The sequence below is a fragment of the Nerophis lumbriciformis genome, linkage group LG02, assembly GCF_033978685.3.
Source record: "Nerophis lumbriciformis linkage group LG02, RoL_Nlum_v2.1, whole genome shotgun sequence".
Classification (NCBI taxonomy): Eukaryota; Metazoa; Chordata; class Actinopteri; order Syngnathiformes; family Syngnathidae; genus Nerophis; species Nerophis lumbriciformis.
In genome coordinates, this window is record NC_084549.2 from 42,553,169 (window position 1) to 42,573,591 (window position 20,423).

The 20,423-nt window shown below is 39.9% G+C and overlaps 2 protein-coding genes across 3 annotated transcripts in view; one reads left to right on the forward strand and one right to left on the reverse strand.

The window, feature by feature from the left end:
* Positions 1–11,410, reverse strand: part of thada (THADA armadillo repeat containing) — a 198,071-nt gene extending 186,661 nt beyond the window's left edge. For both annotated transcript variants that reach the window (XM_061962999.2, XM_061963008.2), the window contains exons 1-10: positions 11,349–11,410; positions 10,950–11,108; positions 10,737–10,846; positions 10,516–10,646; positions 10,256–10,404; positions 8,885–8,917; positions 8,763–8,811; positions 8,394–8,578; positions 7,249–7,343; positions 2,043–2,266 (exon numbers count right to left, since the gene is read on the reverse strand). In XM_061962999.2, the coding sequence (XP_061818983.2) occupies positions 2,043–2,266; positions 7,249–7,343; positions 8,394–8,578; positions 8,763–8,811; positions 8,885–8,917; positions 10,256–10,404; positions 10,516–10,646; positions 10,737–10,846; positions 10,950–11,022 (1,049 nt within the window). In that variant the 5' untranslated portion in view covers positions 11,023–11,108; positions 11,349–11,410. The remainder of the gene's footprint in view (positions 1–2,042; positions 2,267–7,248; positions 7,344–8,393; positions 8,579–8,762; positions 8,812–8,884; positions 8,918–10,255; positions 10,405–10,515; positions 10,647–10,736; positions 10,847–10,949; positions 11,109–11,348) is intronic.
* A 647-nt stretch (positions 11,411–12,057) lies between these two features.
* plekhh2 (pleckstrin homology domain containing, family H (with MyTH4 domain) member 2) overlaps positions 12,058–20,423 on the forward strand; it is a 75,698-nt gene continuing 67,332 nt past the window's right edge. Inside the window, exons 1-2 of the mRNA XM_061963115.2 lie at positions 12,058–12,199; positions 14,151–14,285. Of these exons, the coding sequence (XP_061819099.2) occupies positions 14,163–14,285 (123 nt within the window). The 5' untranslated portion in view covers positions 12,058–12,199; positions 14,151–14,162. The remainder of the gene's footprint in view (positions 12,200–14,150; positions 14,286–20,423) is intronic.

Consider the following 20,423-nt stretch of genomic DNA (forward strand, 5'->3'; position numbering starts at 1 on the left):
TTATCCCCGTGGCCTGCCTCCGTTTTAATTCTGTGTGCAGGAAGTGGGCGGAGCCAGGACACTGACTCACTACCCTGTCGTGGCTGTAAAATTGGATTGTATTAAAGTGTGAACAAGCATAATTATCTTTCCTTATTTTGGGACGGTTGCTCTCACTGCATTGGGTTCTTAATATTTATATTTGTTTTAAGCAAAATTTACTAGATTTTAATATTCTACCACTTGGGTCCATTACACATAGACAGCCGCACCCGGTAGAGGACAAGGCAAGGGAGAAGCAGGGAACAGCCAGCCCCCAAGCCAGCAAGAGACCACACCCCAAATTCTATGAACTTTGAGTGTGTAGTAGAGATGCGCGGATAGGCAATTATTTCATCCGCAACCGCATCAGAAAGTCGTCAACCATCCGCCATCCACCCGATGTAACATTTGATCAGAACCGCACCCGCCCGCACCCGCCCGTTGTTATATATCTAATATAGACGATGCAAGGCATTAGTGAGGTTATAAAGCTTTTGCCTGTTAAAGAAAGGAGACTGATCCAATGCAGCACAAACATTCGCGTGCCACGCTGTCACGACCCAGACGCACACCAGTGCGCAATCATATGGGAGCCGCGCTGAGCGCACCTCCAAGCGCGTCTCGCTGCCGGCGACGGCCGGGTATGGGCCCGACGCTCCAGCGCCATCCATTTTCAGGGCTAGTTGATTCGGCAGGTGGGTTGTTACACACTCCTTAGCGGGTTCCGACTTCCATGGCCACCGTCCTGCTGTCTATATCAACCAGGGTGAGCCCCACCCCTTTCGTGAGCGCACTGCGCGCGGAGTGACCCCTGTTACGCGCCCCCGGCAACAGGGGTGGCGGGCAGGTAAGCTGCTTACCTGCTGCGCGTGACGCCGGCCGCGGCGAAGGCGGACGAGGCGGGGTGTCGTGCGGTGGGCGCGGTGGTGACCCTGGACGTGCGTCGGGCCCTTCTCGCGGATCGCCTCAGCTACGGCTCCCGGTGGGGCCCTCTCAGGGGAAGGGGCCTCGGTCCCGGACCCCGGCGAGGCGTCCCTTCTCCGCTCCGTAAAAGAGTCCATCTCTTTTTTTTTTTTTTCTTCTGTTGTGGCATATGCAGCAGGTGCCTGCTCGTTTTTCGTATGTGGGTAACAACATTTAACTATGTATATATATTTCCGAATTGGTTTAACTGCCACCCGCCTGAATCTATTTAAAATCTAATTTTTTTTTATTTCAACCGCCCGACCCGACCCGACCCGCGGATAAAATCTAATTTTGCGGACTCCGCGGTTGTGCCCGCAAACCACGCATCTCTAGTGTGTAGATATGTACTGTATTTGTGGATGTATGTGGGAGCGTACGTACAAAAAAAAAAGAAAAAAGAAAAAAAGAAGATGGTCTGTAAAACATAATCAATGCAAAATTTGGACCAAAACACCACCATTCATGTTATGTAGACCAAAAAGACGCGTTTTAAATGTAGGAAAAAACATAATATGACTCCTTTAAGTAATTATTTTAAGATGGATTATATTTATTTATTTAATTTTGTCACATCTGATCCTCCATAAATGAGAAGGATTACAAACTACAACAACGGTGCTAACGGAAAAATTACACCACCACTAAAACACAATGAGCAACACAAAGAGCAACTTCCTTTTAGCAAGTCTATGACAATCTTCTAGTTAAGTCTATCAAGTTAAATTCGTGTGTGTTAAACATGCTTAGCCAATAAACATGACTCTTATTCTAATATATAGTTTTTACATTGAACTTTACATTTACAATTACTTAAGGCCTACCATAGTTCAGGAACAATATTGCTCCTGGAAGAAGACAAAGTACTTAACAAATGTAGTCATGTGATTCTTAAGTAAATAGTTTGTACGGCCCAGCATCACTCCTACTCTACATATATGTTCATATGTATGCTGAAATGTAAAGTTAATATTGAAATACATTTTTAGACATATTTCAGATAAGATTAGTCTTCTTTAGAACTACAGACGTTTATGGGTTAAGATTAACTATACTACCTGGCATCGAGGTCCAATAGTGTGTCTGGCACCAACAGTAGCAGTGTTTCCCACTGTGGGCCAGGGAGGGCACCCTTCCAGTTCAACATGGCCAGAGCCCCATGAGACAGGTACATAGACACCCCTGGTGGGCGAACACCTGTACACAGGCCCTCACATCTCTGCTTGAGCCATAGCGGCACAGAGTCCAAGCCTTGCCCCGACTTACACAGCAAACTGCACACCTGACATGAACACAAGACAATATGTTAGTTGAAATGAAGAATATTTGAATAATACACAGTTAGATATTCATTTACTTAACTATTTCATAGACTTATTTAAGGGTGTCCCAACAACATTTTCACATCTGTTATCGATATTGGAGCCTTGAGTGTTTTTTCATTTGTTCGAGTAATTGATTAATTGGATAAAACAGAATCTATAGGGAAAATAGTTTAAATAAACAACACATTTTCTGCTTGCAATACATAACCTTCATTCTTTTTTTCAAAGAAATGCACACCATTATCATTGAAATTGCACATTTGACATGTGTGCATTATTAAAAATAAAAATAAAAACTCCTCTGTTCGCCACCACACAAAACACGACACCCACACTACTCTTATGTGAGCAGGGGCGGCCATGAGGAAAACTATGTCCTGGCACTCTATGCGGTCTGAATTTGATAACTTTTTATTAGTGACACTCATTGAACGACTAATTGGGCAACAGAATATGAATCAAAGCTTTTTTCCAATTGAGTTAATCGATTAATCATTGCAGCCCTAAATGCATTACAACCCTGGAGACTTCGTTTCTGTAAGTAATATGCAACTATTTAATACTTGTTTATATTAACAAATGTTGTGTTTTCTACAGCAATATTGTTCAATTAAGGACACTTATTACATGTCTAGCTTGTGTGCACTTGTGTGCTTAGCTGTTGTGTAGCTGCTAGCTCCTATCAGCCAATAGCCTACAATGTATACCTTTTGTAGATGACTTAACTAAAATCCAAGACAAGACCACCTTTGTGTGCTTATTGGAGGACAGTTAGATGTTAACTGGCTGCCCTGCTTTGTACAAGAAAATTTGCTGCTCTATTGCCTGTATCGGAAGCTCATAGCAGAGATTTTAGATGAAAGCGGATATAATCCAGTAAATGTTTTTTGCTGATATCAAACTAATATCAGAGATCAATTGGAGATGTGACGTTCCCAAACGAACCGTGTCTATTCAACGACTCTTTTAAGTGAAAGATAATAAACCAATTTGCAGTTGCGAGCAGTGTGTTTGGAAGCCGTTTCTTATGCACATGCAGAAGCAGTGTCTGCAATTGACTAGACTGCAGGTGTATGCTACTTGACTGGTGACTAGACTAGAAAATGAGTCGGACTCTGGATACACTTTTTTTATTTCATTGTTCTAGTGTGATTATGTAAAGTACGTGAAGCTTACGCACAACAGGTAGGGTAGTACAATTTTGAAATTCACATGTTTATTATGTTCTTATTTGTATTGTAGTTTATTTGTATTTTTATATACATACATACACATGTTATTCTTATTTGTGTATTTTTTCTGTATTGTCATAATGTTCTTGTGCTACAAAGTTTTTTTTAGGTAAAGAAAAATTCTAAAAAGTAATAGTGGGGAAATGGCACCAACTTATGGACTGTTTACAAAGAAAACAACAAAATGAAAATGATAGTCAATATTTCAGAACAATTCCAACCAAAAGAGTAATATTGGTACACATTAAAATCATTCTGATCCACATCCTATCTGATAACTGCTACAAGTGATTGCTCCCTTAATTTAAAAAAAGAACAGTTAAGAATTTTTTTTAAATAATTGAACAAATTAACCAGTTTTTTAAACGGTTCTTTGGAAGGAACGGCTCCTTTAGATCCAAGATCCTTAAAGCCAATCTCTAATATCCATACTGGATAAGGAGACCCCTAGTTGTAATACGGTTCAAAAATATAGTAGCCCAATGTTTTCCTTTAAAGAGTTAAACATATCATTACAGTAAACCCCTGATGTTTTCTGGGTTTACCTATGAATTGAGAAAAGAAAATCAAAACTTCAGACAGCAATGAAAATATGTATTTGTACTAGGGATGTCCCGATCCAGGTTTTTACACTTCCGATCCGATACCGATATTGTTTTTGCACTTCCGATCCGATACCGATACTGACCGATACCGATACTGACCGATACTGGCCTATCCGAGCACGTATTAAAGTTTAAAGTTATTTAGCCTACTTAGTTGTCAGAATCATGTTGAAAAGGGTTTTAGTACTCTTGATAACAACTAGCCAGCTGAATTAGGGGAGTTTGAATAATGCACAATGGTTGGTAACAAGAAACTGACCTGTTTATTCAAGAATAAACACAAAATAGACAAAATTATACATGACAAACAGAAATGGCATCATTGAACTAGGGCTGGGCGATATGGCCTTTTTTTAATATTGCGATATTTTAAGGCCATGTTGCGATACACGATATATATCTCGATATTTTGCCTTAGCCTTGAATGAACACTTGATGCATATAATCACAGCAGTATGATGATTCTATGTGTTTTGATTGATTGATTGAGACTTTTATTAGTAGGTTGCACAGAGAAGTACATATTCCGTACAATTGACCACTAAATGGTAACACTCGAATAAGTTTTTCAACTTGTTTAAGTCGGGGTCAACTTAAATTGATTCATGATACAGATATATACTATCAGATATATACTATCATCATAATACAGTCATCACACAAAATAATCTCATTTAATTATTTACATTATTTATAATCCGGGGTGTGGAGGGGGGCGCCGGATGTAAGTGTCAAAAAGACAGCCAAAAGAGTTTGATATGAGAATAAATAAATATAGGGTAGAAATGCACCCATTTGCAGGAAATGTAGTCTTGATTTTCAAAATTTTCTTTCAAGGCTTGCATGTCTACATTAAAACATTCTTCTTCATACTGCATTAATATATGCTACTTTTAAACTTTCATGCAGAGAAGGAAATCACAACTAAAAAAATCACTAATTTTTTCATACGGTGTTGATGTGGAAATTTTTGCCTCGGCATTTTGATGGTGTGGGCGTGTGGCACCGAATGGAGATAAGCGTCTCGACAGACGTTACAATAATTGAACAATGATGACGAAAACTGTTTTCTCTGTCGTGTCCGTGTGTCGAAAATTGTTATGCGCTTATTTTTTTATTTGATTTTGTGCGTGGCATAAATTTGCCGTGCGCAGAGGACGCTTGAGCAGTGCAATTCACAGGCGCGCACCTTAGAGGGAACGTTGGTCACACGGCTGCGCTAGCATCACAGTTAACGTTAGCCATGCTGCTACCTCTCTGCTGGGAGAGGGCGTATACGTATGTGACGTATGACGTGACAGTATGTGACGTGTGTAAGAAGTTGCGCTTGCTGTCTGTGAGAGGGAGACACAGGAAAGAGTGAGAAGAGCCTGTCGTGTACTGCCAGCAGCTAAAAGCAACTGCGTGAGAATCCACAGACCTGTGGATGTGTTGAAGGTGTGCTGGAAAATGCGGAACGGAAATTAGGGAACAGCAGAAAAGTGGAATGTATTATTTAAATAGGTGCGTTGGAAAACACGGACCGGAGTTTTTTTTTTAACTGGATCTGGATCGGCATTTTCCCATGCCTTGCCGATACGCATTTTTTTGCAAATATCGGCGGCCGATCCGATCCAAATATCGGATCGGGACATCCCTAATTTGTACTAGTCATGAAGTTTAGGCTAAATCTATTGTGTTTCTTTCAGAACATCAACATGCCTGAAGAAGTGCGCCCTTTTGCAGTACAATGCATTTGCTTGTGTTTTTCAGCACACAGACTATACAGGTATTGAAATTATCACACAGGAATATAGATGCAAATCCATACTATCTAATTTGCAGACGGGCTGCACGATTAATCAACATTAAATCGACATCCAGATTTTAATTAGTGCGATTTTGTAACCTCTAGAGGCTGTATTCTTTTTTTTTTCCCGCCGTCACCTATTTGAGTGACAGACATGTTGGCCAATCAGAATTGTCAAGCTTCGCGTTTGTTCGTCTCTTGCTTCAAACAGGGAGAATGGTGTCTCCCTCTGTGCATCGCAGCTGAGCATGTTTATTTAACAATAGAAATAACTGAACGCAGTGAGCTGTCTTTTCAGTCATTAACAATCTTTGTCTTGTTGGCGGGCGGAGAGCAGTGCGTCAGCTTTACACACACACACACACACACACACACACACACACACACACACACACACACATTATGAATCCCGCAGTGCAAGGGGGGCGAGGGACCGTTCATCGCTGCTCGCAGCTTTAATTTTTATTATTACATTACATTATAAACACTGTTTAGTTTTTATCGATTGGTTTTTCAGTTGCAGTAGGGCAGCACGGTGGACAGAGGTTAGTGCATGTGCCTCAAAATACAAAGGTCCTGAGTTCAATCCCGGGCTCGGGATCTTTCTGTGTGGAGTTTGCAAGTTACCCCTGTGACTCAACCGTGATAGGTTGATTGGCAACACTAAATTGGCCCTATAGTGTGAATGTGAGTGTGAATGTTGTCGGCCTATCTGTGTTGGCCCTGTGATGAGGTGGAGACTTGTCCAGGGTGTACCCCGCCTTCTGCCCGAATGCAGCTGAGATAGGCTCCAGCACCCCCCACGACCCCGAAAGAGACAAGCGGTAGAAAATGGATAAATGGAAATGGTTCTTCAGTTTAAGAGCATGATGTAAACAAAAGCTCTGAGTCTGTCTGTAGAAAGCTAAATATTTTTGAAAGTAAATTACTGCATATTGTTTTATTAAAGTGTGGCACCTTAAAGACCAAAATATGTTGATTAACAATTTCAAAGTAACATGTCTTCCATAACTCGATACTTTCTCAGTTTTATGCTTCTTAAGTATAAAATATAACAATTACAAATCGAATTGTAATCCTAATTTTGGAGAGAAAAATTGCAATTAGATTTTTTTCTCGAAATCGTGCAGCCCTAATTTGCAGTATAACCCGCAAGGCATGGTAGGAAGCCTGGCAAATGAAACAGCCTTAATATTGCACAACATGTAAAAATTTTATAAAAATAAACAATTGTGCATATGCAGGGATTGACTGTATTTATTCTGTACATGATTTGTTAGGAAGATAAGTAGCCATTTGAAGACTTAACTCACCACAGTTGCAACTTCATCTCCAGAGCCCATCACAGATCGGATTAATAAGACTATGGCCATTGCAGCTGTACTTTGAACAGCCTGTACAAACTCCTCTGCGTGCAGAAATGAGAAAACGAGGAAGAAAAGAGTTGTTAATGGGTTACTACAGTGGTTCTCAAACCACCATAATGACCAACATTAAAATGCAGTAGCGTAGTTGGTCTAAGTATTCATTAAAAACAAGGCATATGTTTTCTTTAACAAGTATATTTATCATTTTTGGCCACTGTAACTTTACACACAGTTTGAACAATAACACTGTTTAGAATATAGGAAAATAAAACACTGTACTCAAGTATTGAGTCTAATAAAATGGCACATACAAGTGAAATAAACAGTGTACTCAAATATCAAAAGTACAGTTTTTAAAGATTAAATTAATATTCACCTAACAGTTAAATAAAACTGCACTGTACTTAAATGTTAAGTAAAACAAATTAATGTACTTGAAAAAAATCAAAAGAGGTGTTGATTGGCGAGCCTAGAAGTCTGGGAAAGGCCGGACGTAAGCGAAGAATGTAGAGAACATTTGGTTTCCACGAGCATTGAGTGAAAGAAATTACAGAGTAAGACTGTTCTGTTTGTGTCTTAATTGTTTACTATAGCGTTTGACTACGGCCTACAGTAGTCGGATTGTAACGACTTCTATTGAAGGCTGATTAACCTTTGATAACAGCTCGAGTAGCGTCATTACACTTTGGCATACCATTAGAAGAAGCCCGTGTACCACAGTTTGAGAATCACTGTGTTACAACATCTTGCATGTTTTAGTTTACAAGCCTCTAAAGTAAAATTGAGTGGAATAACTTTCCTACAACGTTAAAATGCACTGATTGCTATATGAACAAAAGTATTCAGACATGAATGGTGATGTGCTCTCAGGATGTAAATGGGCTAAGTTATGTTCGCTTCCACACTCGAGAAAGTCACGCCCACAATATGCAGGTGTTTTATGGGGTTGAGGTAAATGCTCTCAAATTGTTCAAACCCAAAGTAACTCAACCATGCTTTCATTGATCTTTGCTTTGGTTTATGCAGTCATGCTGAACTAATTTGATAAGTACATTTCTACATCAGTCCTAAAGTTTTGACCTGTTTCTTACCATCAGTGATGATATGCATGTAGCAGGCCAGCATGTTGCTCAGTGTGTCCACCAGAGTCTGGTGGGTGTTCAGGACAGAACTAATAGACCCTTGACATTTCTGAATGACCTGCATTGATGTTTTCACTGCCATTAAACAGGAGTGCATCAGCTGGGCTTGAGCAATGTGTCGGCCTCGGAGACCACTATATAAACAGCAGGGGGCGACAGAGACAAAGTTAAACTTCAACATTGCCCAGCTTCTGGCAAAGTACACTGAAAGTACAGCCTCAAAAGAAAGATACATTGACTCTTAATGTATAACACTTTGTGAATTAAGATGTTGTATAAGTAAAACGAAAAAATATTCTGAATGCAGATATTTTATACCTGTTCTGATGAAGGTATTCACTTAATCTTTCATAAAGAAACTGCAACACTATATAGGAGAGAAAAAAAAGTCAATGGAATATATTTTTCAATATAAATTAAATAAATTAAAAAAAACAAACCTTCTGGGAGCAATTTATTGATGCATCTTTCACCTGGAGATAGAGTTATTGTAGATATTACAGGAAGACATATTCCGTAATTTCTAGGGATGTGCCGATTGATCAGCCACCAATTAGTAACAGTCGATTTTCGTGAACATGTATGTGAGCTGCTATTGCGGATTACAAACCTTCGATCCTCTTTGGCTGACAAGCGGCTGTATTATATTTTGTCTCCATGCAGAGTGTGGAAGCGCTCCCCTAAACTAATAATTACGACAAACAAACTGCGATGAGGTGGCGACTTGTCCAGGGTGTACCCCGCCTATCGCCCGAATGCAGCTGAGATAGGCTCCAGCACCCCCCGCGACCCAAAAGGGACAAGCGGTAGAAAATGGATGGAAACTGCATTTCTTAGTATCTTAAGTATCATTATCGCATATTAGTATTACTGGAGGACAAGGCTAAGTATGTTATACAATAAGAGAAAGCCAGCAAAAGGCATGCTAATAGCTAGGCTACCCTAGCTAGAAACAACACCAGGAAATACGTGCTTAGCACAGTTTAAGAAGCGTAGATGGAACCACGTTACAGCAGAAAGTAAGCAGTTTTTAACAGGAAACTAACAAGTAGATTAATAGTCTAGAGGTAAGATAATATAACAAAAACTGTTGGTGTGTCAGCAATGTCACAGTCAGTACACGACAGGTACAATAAGAGGGTGGATCAGGTCGATCCATGAATTGGTGGTGTCAATATTTAGGATGATGGATACTAAAGTGATCGGATCGATATTTTTCATTTTCATTTTTACCGGAGAACTTTGAGGTTAAAAACCAACAGGTTAAAATGAGTAGCAGACAGTAATTTTTGCTTTTGTTTAGTTATTGTGTACTAATTGACCTTGTTTTGTTCAAACAATTGTATTTAATACAAGAGAATAAGGAACTAGTTTTAATATTGTGTTGAGTTCAAACCCCGGCCGAGTCATACCAAAGACTATAAAAATGGGACCCATTACCTTCCTACTTGGCACTCAGCATCAAGGGTTGGAATTGGGGGTTAAATCACCCAAAATTATTCCCGGGCGCGGCCACCGCTGCTGCTCACTGCTCCCCTCACCTCCCAGGGGGTGATCAAGGGTGATGGGTCAAATGCAGAGAACAATTTCGCCACACCTAGTGTGTGTGACAATCATTGGTACTTTAGCTTTAATATGGTTACACTGTCGATAGCACTCACCATAAATACATTTTAAAATGTACAGTTAATACAAGTGATCGGTATTGATATCGGCCCATCTCACTCATGGATGATCGTTATTGGAATCGGCAGCATAAAACCTTGATCGGAACATCCCTAGTAATATCCGATCAACAGGCCATAGCTTACCCAGTGCGAAGCAGTCCATGCAGCCAGCAATGGTGTCCACAACATGAGAGTACTGTTCTGGATTTGTGTCAGACAAACAGTCTGACATGCACACGGACAGACAAGCCACAGTTTGCTCCTCAAGCCAGGCTGGTACTGAACTCAGGGCACTAAGCACAGGTGAACACAGGCAAACATTAGCTTTGGAATGCGTTGACCCAAACAAATTTCCACATTAAATGTTGTTCTCAGTCCTATATTTGAGAAATGCAGTCATTTACCTAGCAGCAGCTCTTCGCAAAGGGTTCTTGGCCTGCAGGGAAGTGTAGACCAATGCCAATGTGTGCAGGCAAGCTCCTAAAAGCGCTCCATCGGTTTGCTCTTCACTGAGCGCCTCCAGCTGTGAACCAGCCTAATGGTCATAAGAATGCACACATTACAATCCTTTAACTCCATATACATTCAACAAGGATTTTCTGAGCATGTTGACAATGCACAGTACCCTTTTGACCAGCTGGATCTGCAGCACTGGTTCTTTCAGCTTCAAACAAGACTGCAGAGTGTTGGCAAGCTGTCTCACTCCATCTTGCCCTTCATCCACTGATAGAGATGCTGGAGGAAGCAAGAATTCACTGCTCAGTATTATTATTGAGACAATATATATGGTTACACACATGCCATTTGTGTTATCGATAATCTTCATTGACCACAGTACCTAACAACTGCTGCAATTTCTCTTTCTCCAAAACCAAAGCCTCCACTTTGGGTGTCTTCTTTTTCACCACCATGACACAGGAGCAGCATACACAGGATACTTTGAAACAAACCGTTACTCAATTCATTCAATTCAAGTCGGCAACCCTGCAAAGACACACTGAAAGAAACCACCGAACAAACACAGGTAAAATAAATAAATAAATGTTTTCATGCTCAACAATACACCTCTACGTTTTCGTCTATATTTATGTCAGCTTGGCTGCTGCCTAATAAGTCTCCGTAAAATATCAAGCGGCAAAATACATATAGACATCCATGTTTAGACACGATTATAAAGGCTTCAAATGTCTCCAGATCAAAAATTAGGCATATTTGTGGAAAAGTAATCCATATTCACCTCAGTACGGCGTGTGTTAGCAAAAGGCACTACAGCTTCCGCACGACGTCACTTTTCATAACTTCCGGCGGATGCCTTTTCAGAGTTAAACTAACGTGTTATGCATGAATTCATTCATTCATTCATTCAAGTCAGTTATTCGTTTATTCATCGTTCATTTTCTATCTTTTATATTTTCCATTTGCCTACATTAATTTACACGTTTAAGCTTTGTAGCTTAAATTGGCCAGATACAAGTATTTTTGCACATGTGGCAGATAATGTACTGTGTAACAAAACAAAATGTCATTTGTTGAAAATAACTAATCCTGTGAATTAAATTATTATCAAATTGCCATGCAACGGTTTTAACCCCATGTTTATATCCAAGCATACTTTACTACAATGGGTCTATTATGCGAGTTGAATACGTACCAGCAACAACTTCCGCTTTCACAGAGGCGTTAAATTAACGGCACTTTGTTGACTCTATTCAAGGATTTCTAATATTTAGCTTCACTTAATATTAACCGTAGCTCAGTCAACAGGTAAACACTTTGTTTAAAAAAATAAATAAAAGTGGGCCCTGTCTTGGAGTAGCGCTCATCTTTCTTATTGGAGGAGATTCTACGTCAATCAAGCAGACGTCGAATTTCCCCCACACAGTGACACGCCCATTACAGTTGTGATTGGATGTGTTTGACAAAACCACACAGACTCGCCAACCCATTCCCAACGTTTGCCTAAAACTTTTCGGAAAGTGGACAAATATGTTGTCTTTTTAAGTTGAAATTGTTAAACGGGAATATTTAAAGTTTATTGAAGCTGGCGTTGACATGTCGCGAAGTGGCGTTCTATCATATTTCCATTAGGTAAGTCTGCAAACTGTTCAAATGTCTTGACATGAATGACTACACAGTTGTATTGGATTTAAAAAAAATGGATTTTGTGATTGTAATGTTTGGCTTCTCAGTAAAAAAAATTATATATATATATATATATTTATGATAGCATACTTCAGTTTAACATTGGTACCAGCCGGTGTCGTAACAACAAGCCGTATTATAGAGCAGCTAGTACAGTAGGCTATTGAAAGTTTTTTTATACAGTTTGCCAGTATGTGGATATTTAAAGTAGAGTTCTTGTGAACTGTTGTCTGAACAAGTAAAAACTATAAATGTCGAGCTATATCATTGTATTTTTGTAAATTTTTTACAAAAAAATAGAGAAATATTTTTTTACGGATTTGAATGCCCATTGTTGTGATTAATAGTTGGTCCAGTCTAAACCCAAACATATAATTGTTTTCAAATAGAATCTCAATACTGTCAATCTGACCGACAGGAAGTTAGATAAACGGAATAGACATAAAAAGGGCCATGCATATGCAGAAAGAAAACAAGCATGGCTTAGGGTTTACACAGCCTCACATCTGCCATCCACGTCCTTATTTCGTCTTAAATGACAAATATAAGCACATTGTAAATATATAGTGTGTTCGTCATTATGAAAAGTACAAGTAAAGAGAATGAACGTTCCTAGAGTCTCGTCCAAGAACTAGTGCTCCTCCTGGCCATCATCAATGTTTACCACAGCAAAGAAATATACAGAAATACGCCTGTGGAAGCCACTTTATGACTTTCTCCACACATGTTTTCAGTCACTTTGCTCAGACGCCAGCCTGGTAATGACAGGTTACTGCATAGAGCAGTGGTTCTCAACCTTTTTTCAGTGATGTACCCCCTGTGAAATTTGTTTTAATTCAAGTACCCCCTAATCAGAGCAAAGCATTTTTGGTTGAAAAAAAGAGATAAAGAAGTAAAATACAGCACTATGTCATCAGTTTCTGATTTATTAAATTGTATAACAGGGCAAAATATTGCTCATTTGTAGTGGTCTTTCTTGAATTATTTGGAAAAAAAGATATAAAAATAACTAAAAACCTTGTTGAAAAATAAACAAGTGATTCAATTATAAATAAAGATTTCTACACATAAAAGTAACCATCAACTTAAACTGCCCTCTTTGGGGATTGTAATAGAGATCCATCTGGATTCATGAACTTAATTCTAAACATTTCTTCACAAAAAAGGAAATCTTTAACATCAATATTTATGGAACATGTCCACAAAAAATCTAGCTGTCAACACTGAATATTGCACTGTTGCATTGTAATGAATGGAATAGCCTACTTGATTTGATGTTCAGTTTATGAACTTACATTCATATTTTGTGAAGTATTAGTCAATAAATATATTTATAAAGGATTTTTGAATTGTTGCTATTTTTAGAATATTTAAAAAAAATCTCACGTACCCCTTGGCATACCTTCAAGTACCCCCAGGGGTACGCGTACCCCCATTTGAGAACCACTGGCATAGAGGAAAAAGCCTCCATTCCTGCTACCAAATATTCTCATCCATCGTTTTCTTTTATCTGTTTTCCAGCGACAGCGCTGAAAAACCAGGGTTGATACACTGTAAACCCACTGCCCACACTGGTCCAGCTGGGCTCTACCTCAGTGAAGTGAAATGAACCGGATTCTATTTATATAGCGCTTTTCTTTTGTGACTCAAAGCGCATCACATAGTGCAACCCATTATGTAAGTTACATTTAAACCAGTGAATAGGTGCTGGCTACTGCAAAATAACCCCCAAAAGCCCTTTTTGCTAAAACCATTACATGACATTTTATTCAGTAAATAAATGCCAAAAAGGGTAAAAGTATCTCTGATATGTTGGATGTGGTTGTTAAAATAGATTTATGTCTTTAATGTAATTTAAGTGTGACGTCAGTTGTCAATGTGTCAATACGTTTTCCAGAGACCAAGCAGTATGGCAGAAGGCGAGGAGACCATGAGTCAGGAGGACTGGAAGGACAAGTGCATGGTCCTCGAAGCTCTGCTCATGAAGTTCAGGGTTCAGATCATCAAAATTAGAGAGCTCACTGCTGACAAGGTTGGTTAGAGCAAACTTCCATTTTCAGTCACTGTGCAATGTTTCCCATACGTTCATTTATTTGTTTGTGACGGGACACCCTCACTCATTAACACATTATAACGGGATTGTTTGTGAATGGTACCACAGCTTTTTAACATACCCCGTACGCTCCCGGTCTGCCAGAGAATAAGAAGACGTCGCAGGAAGGATCAGTGTTGCCAACTTAGCAACTTTGCGAGTCTTTTAAAAAAAAGCAAATATGAGCGATGACTTTTTCCCTTGTCACTGAAGACTCTGACATGAAAGCATGTTTCGCTCTTCCCAACGAACAGTGGATGCGGTTCACCTGTCCTGAACGCGACACTTACAATTCATTAGTTAAGGTGAAATGTGTGTGCAATGGTGCCTCCCCCTAGAAGGCATGATTAAAACGAGACTAGTACTGTAAAACATCTGAACATACAACAGTATGAACAGTCACATAATTACACATTCTCAGGGCATTAGATTGATCGCAACTTGACTGTTCAGTTTGTCTTAGAAGACGCTTCGCCTCTCATCCGAGCAGGCTTCATCAGTTCTTGTTCATTGACTTAGATTAATCTAGTTCAAATGCTGGTGACAAGCTATTTATTATAACTTTTGCACTAGAATTTGAACTAGACCTAGATATGGTTGTTGTACCAAGCACAGTGGTGGGCTTTTGTAAAATTTGAGGATTTTTTTTTAAAGATATAGGTAATAAAAAGACGTCATAAATGTTCAAACGAAATTTCAATAATAAGCTTGATTTAATCGAATGTCTAAGTACCTATATGTCCATTTCCATGTGACTTTGGTTAGGGTTCCCTTGTGTTTCCTCCTTTTTTTCCTGTTTGAGACTGTTATTTTGTATTTCACCATGCTAGTGCATTTTTTAAGTTTAGAGACTCACATGGTTTTTGACTAATGCTGCTACTTGGTAGTTCCTCTTGTGGTCAAATAAAGAATTTAATTATTTGACCCAATAACTATGTCTCCGCATCTTGAAGTAATGCTACAAACTACAATAGCAGAATGTGACACAACCCCTATCAAAAATCGGGAATGGTTCATTCCACCTGGATAGCAGCAAACCTAACTTTGAACAATTCACACAATTAACAAAATTGCCATTATCTGTAATTTAGTTCTTTTTTGATCTCACCTAAAGAAAAATGCTGAGAAAAAAAGGGGGGTGCCTTAAAAGGGAACTGCACTTTTTTTGGAATTTTGCGTATCATTCACAATCATCATGAAAGACATGATGATCGATGGATTTTTTTGTATGCTATGTATTCTAGGGCTATATATATTCTAATTTGTAAATACAAGTCCGCTTACAGCGCAGCCAATGGGAGCTCCTCTATTTCGCCCATAAAATCAAATAAATAACCATTCAAAAAGCGCCAACAATACTTCAAGACAACAATTTCTGGATTTTAATATTAACCGACCATTAATGATATTATTATTATAAGCTCTAACGTAGTTGAACAATTTATAGCAGCGCCGTGATAACTTCCGTGTGTCCCTATGTTTACATCATCGAGTGGGCTGCTGCTTCCTCGCTTCCCTGCTCCCTGTAAGTTTATTGTAGATTATAAATCATGCATCTCACCTGGACATGAGACGTCCGAGTAGGTATTCTGGCAAGTTGGTACACTTTGACAGCCATTTAGGACCCGAAACTGGCAAAGACGACACATAAAGGCACTTGTTCCCCCCTGTACCCCGCCCCGTTTCTTTGTGTGGATTATGAGACATTTTTCATCTAAATGGGAATATATGAACATCCCAGCAGTCTGCATCATAATGACCGCAGTCATTGCACAGTAAGTGATGTTTTATTATGTTTTTTGGCTCCCATGAAGTCTGCAGTGAGTAATAATCAGTGATGAATAAAAAAAAAAGCAAACATGATGCGTTTTTTAAATTAACGCATGCTTGAATTGGTCAAAATGCGTAAATATGAAATGTTATTGTAATTGTGCCCGTTACTACATTACATATATACTTACATCATATATAAAACCCAAAACCAGTGAAGTTGCCATGTTGTGTAAATCGTAAATAAAAACAGAATACAATGATTTGTAAATCCTTTTCAACTTATATTCAATCGAATAGACTGCAAAGACAAGATACTTACCTGCTAAATTTGTTATTTTTTGCAAAAATTAGCTCATTTGGAATTTGATGAATGCAACATGTTTCAAAACAGCTGGCACAAGTGGCAAACAAGACTGAAAAAGTTGAGGAATGCTCATAAAACACTTACTTGGAACATCCCACAGGTGAACAGGCTCATTGGGAACAGGTGGGTGCCATGATTGGGTATAAAAGCAGCTTCCATGAAATGCTCAGTCATTCACAAACAAGGATGGGGCGAGAGTCACCACTTTGTGAACAAATGCGTGAGCAAATTGTCGAATGGTTTAAGAACAACATATCTCAACGAGCTATTACAAGGAATTTAGGGATTTCACTATCTAAGGTCTGTAATATCATCAAAAGTTTCAGACAATCTGGAGAAATCACTGCACGTAACATTGAATGCCCATGACCTTCGATCCCTCAAGCTGTATTGCATCAAAAAGCGACATCAGTGTGTAAAGGATATCACCACATGGGCTCAAGAACTCTTCAGAAAACCACTGTCAGTAACTACAGTTATGTGCAAGTTAAAACTCTACTATGCAAAGCCAAAGCCATTTATCAACAACATCCAGAAACGCCGCCGGCTTCGCTGGGCCCGAGCTCATCTAAGATAGACTGATGCAAAGTGGAAAAGTGTTCTGTGGTCTGAGGAGTCCACATTTCAAATTGTTTTTGGAAACTGTGGACGTTGTGTCCTCCGGACCAAAGAGGAAAAGAACCATCCGGACTGTTATAGGCACAAAGTTCAAAAGCCAGCATCTGTGATGGTATGGGGGTGTATTACTGCCCAAGGCATGGGTATCTTACACATCTGTGAAGGCACCATTAATGCTGAAAGGTACATATAGGTTTTAGAGCAACATATGTTGCCATTCAAGCACCGTCTTTTTCATGGACGCCCCTGCTTATTTCAGCAAGACAATGCCAAGCCACATTCCACACAAGTTACAACAGCGTGGCTTCGTAGTAAAAGAGTGCGGGTACTAGACTGGCCTGCCTGTAGTCCAGACCTGTTTCCCATTGAAAATGTGTTGCGCAATATGAAGCGTAAAATACCACATTGAGACTGTTGAACAACTTAAGGTGTACGTCAAGCAAGAATGAGAAATAATTCCACCTGAAAAGCTTAAAAAATTGGTCTCCTCAGTTCCCAAACGTTTACTGAGTGTTGTTAAAAGGAAAAGCCATGTACTTACTTAATTACTTAGGCCTTAGCATTCCCTGAGGAACATAGGCCTCCGACGAAAGCCTTCCATCCATTCCGGTCGTGTGCCCTTCGGTCGAGTTGTTGCCATGACAGCCCCTCAGCCCTCATCTCCTGTTCCGTGCTTCTTCTCCAGGTTGTTCTTGGTCTCCCTCTGTTTCTTTTTCCCTGTGGGTTCCATGTTAGTACCTGTTTGGTGATTGATTTATTGGATTTTCTGAGTGTGTGGCCTATCCAGCTCCACTTCCTTCTCCTGATTTGCAGTTCCACTGGTTCTTGTTTGGTGAGTTCCCACAGGTTGGCATTGGTGATGGTGTCTGGCCAGTAGACTCCTAGGACCCGACGGAGGCAACGGTTTACGAATGTCTGTAGTTTATTGAGTATGCTATTGGTGGTTTTCCATGTTTCTGATCTGTACAGCAGGATGGATTTGACATTTGAGTTAAATTTTTTCAGTTTGGTTTTGAGAGAAATGTTTTTTGCTCTCCATATTTTGTTTAGTATGTTGAATGATGTTCTTGCTTTCCCTATTCTGGATTTGACATCTTCATCTGCCCTTCCATCTACACTGATTATGTTCCCCAAGTATGTAAAACTGACTACCTCCTCTAATTGATTATGATCCATTGTTTTTGGTGTATTGTTCTTGTTATTAATACGCGTGACCTTTGTTTTTTGTGAATTGATCATATGCCCAAGAAATGCAGCAGTTCTTTGTAGTTTTTGTGGTTTGTCCTGCATCTGTTGGTGAGTGTGAGCCAGGAGAGCTAGATCGTCTGCAAAGTCTAGGTCCTCCATTTGTTCGGTAAGGCTCCACTGTATGCCGGTTTTGCTGTTTTTGGTTGTTTGGTTCATGGTCCAGTCAATACAGAGGAGGAAAAGGAAAGGCGAGAGCAGACATCCTTGCCGCACCCCAGTCACGACCTCGAAGGCCTCCGATGGGCATCTGTAATGTAGGACACGACATCGCATCCCTTGGTAGGTGCTCTTGATGATGTTGATGAGCTTCGGTGGGATGCCATAGTGTGCCATCATCTTCCGCAGTGTCTCACGGTCGACACTGTCAAACGCTTTTTCAAAGTCTATGAAATTAATATATACCAGTGAGTTCCATTCCATGGATTGTTCTATTATAATCCTGAGGGAGGCAATTTGGTCAGCACAAGATCTTCTATTTCTGAAACCTGCCTGGTTTTCCCTCAGTTGTGCATCGACCAATTGTCGCATCCTTTCTAGTAGTGTGTGGTTGAGCACCTTCCCTGGCGTTGAGAGGAGCATAATTCCCCTGTAGTTTTTACACTCCCTGAGGTCTCCTTTCTTGGGAATCTTTATGATGTTGCCATCTCTCCAGTCTGATGGGGCTTTTTCTTCCTCCCAGATAGCTTGCATGAGATGGAAAAGCATGCTGGAGGATGTTTCGATATCTGCTTTGAGAGCTTCTGCTGGTAGCTCATCTGGCCCTTCTGCCTTTCCTGCTCTCAGGGCTTTGATGGCCTTCCTGATTTCCAGTTTGGTGGGGGGTTGCAGTTTATTTCAAGCATGATTGGAGCTGGTGGAATATCTGCAGTCAGTTGAGGGGGCTCTCTGTTGCATACTTGCCAACCTTGAGACCTCCGAATTCGGAGGGGGGGCGTGGTTGGGGGCGTGGTTAAGAGGGGAGGAGTATATTTACAGCTAGAATTCACCAAAAGTCAAATATTTCATATATGTATATATACATATATATATATATATATATATATATATATATATATATATATATATATATATATATATATATATATACAAAGAAATACTTGACTTTCAGTGAATTCTAGCTATATATATATTTATTTTATTATATATATATATATATATATAAATAAAAGAAATACTTGGATTTCAGTGTTCATTTATTTACACATATACACGCACATAACACTCATCTACTCATTGTTGTACTTAAAAGTGCAATGCTTTGCAGCCAGAAGCACAGCTTGCTGCTTACTAAAAAAAAAAAAAAACACTTACCTTTCACTATTTGAGTAGCCTTTGTTCTGCCATTTGCGTACTGGCGAACGATCTCTAAATCCTGGAACATATCCTTCACGGATTTGTTGAAGACATCCGCAAATGAGAACGGGATGTTGCTTCCAACTATCAGCATAGCCATCTTTGTCTCGGCATAAGTTACACCCTCGGGTCTCCATTTAGCGAGGTGGCCCATATAACTGGGCTGGGACCGGTGCTGCGCTGCCGCCACCTTGTGCTTCGCTGACCGTTCATAAGTGAGTATGTCCGTTCAATGGAGAAGTCTGTTCCACAAAATTTACAGGCAGCATACCTCTTCCCCTTCGAACTGTCCTGGATAAACTGAAATTCTTGTTTCCATTAGTTTTGGAACTTACAAGCGTATTTCTTCATCTTACTCGTCGTCGGCGTCGCCATGGCTGTATCTTCCTCGTTCTTCTGCTTCGTCTCCTTGTTGTGTGCGCAGTTGTTGTGCACTGTACTCTCTAAAATCCGTGGATGTTATAACGTGATTGGGCAGGCACGCTATTTATATTGTGGGAAATCGGACGTGAAAACAGGCTGTCGACTCGTCACTCAGGTCCGCATGGAGCTGGAGGCCACGCCCCCTTCAGCTCCGGCTGGAAATCGGGAGATTTTCGGGAGAATATTTGTCCCGGGAGGTTTTCGGGAGAGGCGCTGAAATTCGGGAGTCTCCCGGAAAATTCGGGAGGGTTGGCAAGTATGCTCTGTTGAGTAGGTCTTGAAAGTGATCAGTCCATCTC